General features: G+C 40.6%; 1 protein-coding gene across 2 annotated transcripts in view; it reads left to right on the forward strand.

Annotated features, from left to right (window-relative positions):
- Window positions 1-785: 785 nt before the first annotated feature.
- The window catches only part of mpi (mannose phosphate isomerase), a 12,127-nt gene continuing 5,198 nt past the window's right edge, over window positions 786-7,714 (forward strand). The window contains exons 1-8 of one of the 2 annotated variants that reach the window (XM_017432901.3): window positions 786-919; window positions 1,805-1,932; window positions 3,553-3,753; window positions 4,466-4,607; window positions 4,773-4,952; window positions 5,336-5,509; window positions 6,055-6,263; window positions 6,589-7,586. In XM_017432901.3, the coding sequence (XP_017288390.1) occupies window positions 904-919; window positions 1,805-1,932; window positions 3,553-3,753; window positions 4,466-4,607; window positions 4,773-4,952; window positions 5,336-5,509; window positions 6,055-6,263; window positions 6,589-6,711 (1,173 nt within the window). In that variant the 5' untranslated portion in view covers window positions 786-903 and the 3' untranslated portion in view covers window positions 6,712-7,586. Of the gene's footprint in view, window positions 920-1,804; window positions 1,933-3,552; window positions 3,754-4,465; window positions 4,608-4,772; window positions 4,953-5,335; window positions 5,510-6,054; window positions 6,264-6,588; window positions 7,587-7,714 lie in introns of those variants that run through there. The other variant, XM_017432900.3, reaches the window with a different exon arrangement.

Genomic DNA, 7,714 nt, shown 5'->3' on the forward strand with positions numbered 1-7,714 from the left:
GGGGTGGGGTGTCACTGGCTACCCTTGAAATCTGATTGGCTACTCTGCCTGGCCATCCCCACCAGAGCTGTCAATCACTTTGTTCGAGAGGAGAAGGGCAAGGTCATTGAACTTGAATGACTTTGTTGAACGCTTTGCTAAACAGCATAAAAACAGACATATACAGCTGTCATAATCCTTGATGTAGTGTAAATATTAAGCTAAAAGTCTTGTTATTCTATTTTAATACAATTCTTAAATTGAAAGCACGTGCACAGGCAGACTGTCCCTGGTGTATAGCAGGGGTGGGCAACCCTGGTCCTGGAGAGCCACTATCCTGAATGTTTTACTTGATACCCTGCTCCAACACACCTGATTCAGTGGTTAAATTACCTCTTCATGTTCTGCAGAAGCCTGGTAATCATGCATTAATTCAAATCAGGTGTGTTGGAGCAGAGAAACAAGTAAAACATTCAGGATAGTGGCCTTTGAGGACCAGGGTTCCCCTCCTCTGGTGTATAGAGAGACTGTGATGTATCCAAATGTTTCTTTGTGTCTAGATGTCCCCAATTTTGAATTGACTGCATAGTTCTTGCATGCAAAACCTACCCATGTGTTTATATTTGGGTAAAAAAAATGTTAATAAAATGTTTTATTATTCAAATTTTGGTGTACAGTCCATTGCAATCTATGATTGCAGGGGATTTAGATAAAATAGCAATTTGGCTGTGCCACCCTTCTACAGTCTCTGCCCCCTCCCCAAGAAAAATATTCTAGACACGCCCCTGGTAGGAACAATAATATTCATATCTATACTGGTAATCAGACAGGTTGTGTGGTTTGATTAAGTGTTACAACGGCCTGCCATACCGGGAGCGTTCAGGAGGCGGAGCCACCGACAGCCTGCCAGTGGACGTCGCAGCCATGGAGGAAGTGAAAGGTGAGTGAGATTTTCTCATTCAAAGCAGCTTAAAATCACCTGTTCTACCAATATATATCTGTTCTCCTACCTCCGCGCCTGTTTATTTACTCTTTATAAGAACAAGTGGAAGTTGCTGGGATGAAATAATGCCACTAAAAGCTCGCTTTTTCTATATAAAGCACCCCTGTAGTCGTTTCAGCCGGCGTTTTGTTTGTAATGTGAGACGAACACGTTAGCCTGCTGTCAGAGCTACACCATTACATGCAGAAAGAAAAAAAAAATCCACTATTAGTTCAGCTTTTTTTGACAAAACCTGAGGAGATTTACTGTGTTTTGTTAAAAGAAGAGAGTTAAAAACGTCTCTAACGTGAAAGGTGCTGACACTGTTTGTGTCCGTGAACGCCCCATTGTTAGGCGGTCGGTGTTCTGCTCAATAATGTGTCCCCATCAGATGAGGTCCCCTGTTCACTGAGAAACATCTTACATTTAGGGTCCCAGTGCTGTTTATTAATGTCAGAATATGGGAGTCATTAAAAAAAGCTGCTTATTAATTGCCAATTTTATACACTACAGTAAATTTATTACAGTCAAAATCTTTGTTTGTTTTTAGACATCTTATTTAAATTGACAATTGTGTTTGTTTGGGTTAGTACACTTGCTTAACCATTAACTGCTCTTTTAATATGCCATTATAAGTTTAGATAAACATACACATTTAACAATTAAATTAACATAAATTACACTTTTAATTAACTGCAAAACGTTGTTTTTTTTCCTGGGAAGTTTGATACACTGAGCAAATATTTACCTCCTGATATGAGAACGCCAAGGACTTTCTTTGACTCTAGAACTACAGTTCAGTTTTGTATTTGCTAAATGGCATGCTGTATGTTTTGTCCTTAGTGTTTCCTCTGACCTGTGCCGTACAAAACTATTTGTGGGGTAAAATCGGACTGGACAGTGAAGTGGCCAAGCTGGTGGTCGGTGGGGACCCACTGGCAGTAATAGAAGATGGTAAACCCTACGCAGAGGTAAGACCCAAAGACGTGTGGAGCGTTTTATTCATTTAGGGCGACTGACAAAAATGAGTGGCTCTTATTTATTAAAGATCCCTTCATAGAGGAACTGGCTTTTAGAAATTCTGGAACATGAAAACACAATTTTCCTCCCAATTTCTTTTGAAGTTGGGCTAAGAACATGTTGTAGAAAAGCACTTTTTTAAGTACATTTTATCTTTTAAACACAAAGGAAGTGTAGCAAGTAGGTTTTCATATTAATATAAATCGCATTACCTAAGATTTGGAGCAGAAGTATGTGATACCCGCAAAGGTTGTTTTGCATAAACCCCAACAAAATCATTTAAACTTTAAAAGTTAATATTCAATATCCACCTAAAATATAAACAGCGGTTGCTATTAAATATATTTGGTTTAAAAAAACAAACACTTTATTTATAATAGAAATTGGGGGAGCTGTTTGGAAATTACTTTAAAAGTGAGACACGTGATTTCATTTTAATGTTGACTTTTTATTAAACATTTAAGTAAAAAACTGGACTGGTCAAATCGTTGTAGATTTAGCGTGGCAGACTGAATCACTCTAACATTTAAGGGTGACTAAAGTTTTTAACCGAGCTGTATTGTCTTCATACCAGACAATGATGCAGCAAATCTTCAGAAGACATGAGAAATCATATTACAAGTGCACAAATTGGTGTAATATTTCTTTACCAAAAAATGGTCGGATGGTTGCTTTGGTTTGTCTGTCTGTTTGCTGGATTAATCAAAGTTACAGAGGGGTTTGGGTAAAGATGTCCCATGTGGAATGTTGTGGTCCATCATAAAAGTGTCCAACTTTCACAGATTCTTTTCTCTGGACTCTGACCTGGATCCTTGGCTGGTCTACGCTGTCTCACTCTGCTCCTGGTTATGTCTGTGTTGCTGTTGCCTGTTGGCTGAAGGACTTTCTCTCCTTCTGTGTCTTTTTTTAGCTTCCAGCTGCTCCGCGGGGTTCGCTGTGAAGGTCATTAGTTCAGGTTGTGACTGTGGGGACATTTCTGCATCCTGCAAGCCACATTGTTGTTGTTCAGGATAGTTTTAGTGGTTCTCAACAAATGGGGGACATGGAGGCTTGTGGTAAAGGCAGTAAGTCAAGTCGAGGTTTATCATTTTAAAAAAGAAAATTCAGCCTCTTTTGCTTCTAGGGTTTTAAAAATGATCGGCTCTTTACCAGGTTCTAAAATTATTCAAATTTAACCTCAAGAGTACAAAAACACACAACAGATTCCCCCGTGTCTTTATGTATTAAACTAAATAATTAAACTAAAATGAAGCCAAAGTAGAAAAGCTGTGTGTGGAAAAACTAAAACTAAATCCATCCTTCCTGCTTCCATAAAATGTAAGAGGGAAAGAAGCAGCTGATTAACTGATCATTGTCAGTGTGAGCACCTCTCAGTTTGCTGCTCTGGAGCATACAGGTGTGTTAACACAATGTCAGGGTGGAAAGACATCAGCAATGACCTCAGAGAAGCAACTGTTGCTGCATACTGTGTGACAGCAAGAACCATGTGATCTGGCCTTAGACTTTCAATAGTATTAGTACTTCTGAGAGGGCAGTCAAATGTGACCTGGAAGTCGTGCTGTCTGTTCCAGTTGTGGATGGGTTCCCACCCCAAAGGTGATGCCCAGATAAAAGACAACAGGATCGCCCAGACCACCTTGGGCCAGTGGATCGCCCACTACCCAGCCTGCCTGGGCTCCAAGGTGAAGGACGCCTTCCAGGGTCAGCTGCCGTTCCTCTTCAAAGTCCTGTCTGTCAATACGGCTCTGTCCATACAGGCCCACCCCAACAAGGTGAGCACGCACACACACACACACACACCTTCAGTCTTTAAATCCGACTGACTCAATCTGAATTAAGTAATACTTATCAAGAATTTGTTTGCTTTTATTCCAAAGCGCAGTATGGTGAAAAGGTCGTTGTGACATGTGTTCTGTGTTTGAACAGAGCTGATAAAATTCAGGAGTTTTTAGGAGTTTTGCAACACATAATCAGCCGTGTCAACATGCAGCTGTCAGTAAAGTTAAGGTCCTTATTCAGCGTCCTTTTATTGACTCTGGTAGAATATAATTTGTATTTAAAAGTATGGACTGTATGGTAAAGTGTATCGTAGGGAGGTTTAGAGACAGTTGTTCATCTAGTAATGTTAGAGGTTATTGTTGGGGTGTAAAGATTCCCTCCAGTGAAAATCTATCCTTCTTTTACATGCCTATTTTAGTGTTTTATATACCATTAATGAAACAAACAGTCAGGTTTTTTGTCTGTATGTGTTTAAGTAGTTTGAATTCACAGAGATTGAACTTGTTTTCTGAAAAACGACACAAGCTTATTTTTTTTCCCCATTGGACTGGTTTTGGTCAATTTTCAGTACAGATCATTGCACTCATTTTAAGCAGCATTATTATTTTCCTGTCAGCTGTCACTTGAACCAAACAGGTGTTTATGTGCATGCTCTGTGTACTTTCCTTGTTAACCTCCCTCTGTTTGTGATCTGTTTTATGTTAGGAGCTTGCCGCCAGTCTCCATGCTCAGTTTCCGGAGCATTATCCAGACAACAACCACAAGCCCGAGATGGCAATTGCCCTCACTCGCTTCCAGGGTCTCTGTGGCTTCAGACCAGTTGAAGAGATTCTGGCTTTTCTTCAGCGTGAGTCTCAGAGTTCTGCACGGTGGGCTGATTATTGGGCCAGGAGTGTGGTGCAGTTATAGCAGATGGAGATTTCTGCTGAAAGCCACACATACTGTCCGCTGAGAGATGAATGTTTTACAGAGAATACATTTTTACCTTTATGCGTGTGTGTGTTCCCATTAGTGGTCCCAGAGTTCCATGCTCTGGTGGGGTACGATGCAGCAGAAGAGCTGCGGTGCAGCGTCGGCGACGAGGATCGCACGAGCCAGGCTCTGAAGAAGTGCTTCTCAAGGATGATGAGCTGCGAGAAGAAGGTGTTCGTAGACGAGCTGAATGAGCTGGTTAAAAGAGTCTCTGAAGAAGGTGAGGAAATCCTTTCTGTGAAACAAACTGGTAGGAGGGAAATGGATGTTCATTTTTGTCTGGTGGGACTATTTGTTGTCGTTGTTTACAGCCACTAGGAGGCAGCAGAGTTCATCATGTTTCCCTGTAGTTTTACAAGCATGTAGGAAAATGATTCAGAACATGGGGAGAGTCTCCATCAGAAACATGATCTCCATCGGTTAGGGCAGAATCAAGGTAGAAATTAAAACAAAACAAAATCATGGAGATCACGTTTCTGGTGGAGATCCACATTACATGTTTCCTGTGACTGCGAGTACAGATTACTTCTGTCCGGTCATATGGTTGCTCAAAATGACATGTCAGGTTCCTCGCTCTCACGAGAAAATCTGCGGTGCGTTCAGGTGCAGCAGGGAAGGACACGTCCAGCAGCAACGGTGAGCTGTTGCTCCGCCTCCACTCCCAGTATCCCGGAGACATCGGCTGCTTCTCCATTTACTTCCTCAACTATGTGGTTCTGGAACCGGGCCAGGCCATGTTCCTGGGAGCCAACGAGCCTCACGCTTACATTTACGGAGGTCAGTGGGTCCTTTTTCTCTTGTTCACCTGATAACTGTATCAACCTCCAAACAGTATTTTTTTGTTGTTGTCGTTTCACTGGATTTGTGAATCTGTGAGTGATCAAAACATGAGATTGTTGTAGTTAGCCAAACCAAGCTCTGATTTTAAAAACAGCTTGGAGTGAACGATGCATATGTAATTAGTCAGCTTCAGAGCATCATTTCCAGGATGCTGACCACAAAATGATAAAAGATGGATGCTTTGTGCGAGCTCAGCAGTCTGTATAACAGAGACAGATATCTGCATCTTCACTTAATGCTGCCTAAGCAGATCAAGGCCCAGCGCAGCTAAAAGATGTGTTGTTGATGTGTTAAGGTCAACTTATTCATCCCAGAGATGAGCATTAAGTGGAAGAAAACACCACCTGGAAAGCATTTAAGATCACAAACTGCCTTTTAATTAACGTTGTAAGACTATCTAGTAATATTTTATTTTTTTCAGTTTAAAGGGGAGTTGACTGCTCGCTCTGTTCATTTAAAATCGTGTTTGTTTGCCCATCTAGACTGTATCGAGTGCATGGCCTGCTCAGACAACACCGTGAGGGCAGGGCTCACACGCAAATACATCGACGTTAACACACTGTGTGAGATGCTGAACTACAAGCCAGCACCGGCCTCCTCCAAAATCTTCCCCTGTGTCCAGGACCCCTCAGACCCCTGCGTAACCCTGTACGACCCCTCAGTGCCAGACTTCACTGTCATAAAGATACAGGTACGATGACTGCGTGTAAATCAGCCTCATTGTGCCAAACTATAATAACTGCTGGTAGATCACTTATTTCATCCCAAAGGAGCCTTCTGTCCTAAAGGAGATCAGTATGTGAAAGTTTAATTTTTTTTTATCTTAAGTTCAAATGGTGTCCCAATAGATGGGAGGCTATATAAATTTCTCTCCATCTCAGACTATTAAAAAAGATGTGCTACATCTAGCTGCAAACATTACAAACCTAATTTGTGTCAAGAAGTTGAATCTTACCTATTTGTTTTTTTGTAAAGAGCCATAATGTTGCATTTTCTTTATCCACCTTTTCTTCCAGGACAGGAAGAGCTTGTGGCTTTTTTCTGCTCCTCCTGAGGTTCACAACCATTTCTCTGGTGAACCAGGGCTCCGTAGTCGTCGCATTACTGAAACCCTCCGCAGCTGCAGAGTCGTCTTATAGGACTTCTGCATATGAAACGTTTGAGTTGGAAGGGAAATTTGAGATGTAAATATTGATGAGAAGCACTGAGCGTCAAAATTCTCTTTCGCTACGATGGATTTCTCCATCATTTGTAAAAATGAGACAGAAAAAAAACCAAGTTTTGTTGTGGTCCCGTTAAAGCCATCCGATCTAATAATGATGCAGGGATTAAACTGCAAATAAAACAAACCAGAGCTGAAGTTTTGTCCAAGCAGAGCAGGACGGGTCTGGGTGCAAGCAGTGTTGCCAACTTAGAGACTTTGTTGCTATATTTATTGAGTTTTTACACCCGACTAGTGACTATTTTTCAAAAAAGCGACTAGCAACTTTTTCTGCTGTCTTTAGAGACTTTTAAAGACTGACATGACAACAAATATGGTTCTTTCCAACCAGCAGCGGGTGCTGCAGTGGACTCTCTTCCGTCCCACAGCGCTGACAGGTGGCTCAGTCCTCCTGAACTAAAATAACTTAGAGTTTCTTTTCTGGGTCACGTTTGCTGATCCCGGATAAAAGATGAAAGCTGGAACTATGACATTCAAAAGAAAAACAGGAGAGTTGCGTAGATAAGTAGCTTCCAGTTAGATGTGTCTCTGTAGGGACAACGGTTAACATATCTGCTGCACAGGTTGGAGGTCTGGGCTTGATCCCCGGTCAGGCAGTTGCTTTCCTATTAATATTATTATATTTAAACCAAATGTAATGTGATTAAGTGTAGAGAAAAATTATAAGGTTTTTTTTTTTTTGCTTTAATGCCTGTGGGAATTTATGGAATAAACAAAAATAATCCTGGAATTTAAAATAATAAGTTTAGCCTTTATCAGTAATATTAAATATAGTTGTAGAAATACATTTTAGCATAGTCTTGACTGAAACAACTCAATTTTTATGTAAGTATAGTTGAGTGTGTGTGTGTATATATATATATATATATATATATATATATATATATATATATATATATATATATATATATATATATATA

The sequence above is a fragment of the Kryptolebias marmoratus genome, linkage group LG11, assembly GCF_001649575.2.
Source record: "Kryptolebias marmoratus isolate JLee-2015 linkage group LG11, ASM164957v2, whole genome shotgun sequence".
NCBI lineage: Eukaryota > Metazoa > Chordata > Actinopteri > Cyprinodontiformes > Rivulidae > Kryptolebias > Kryptolebias marmoratus.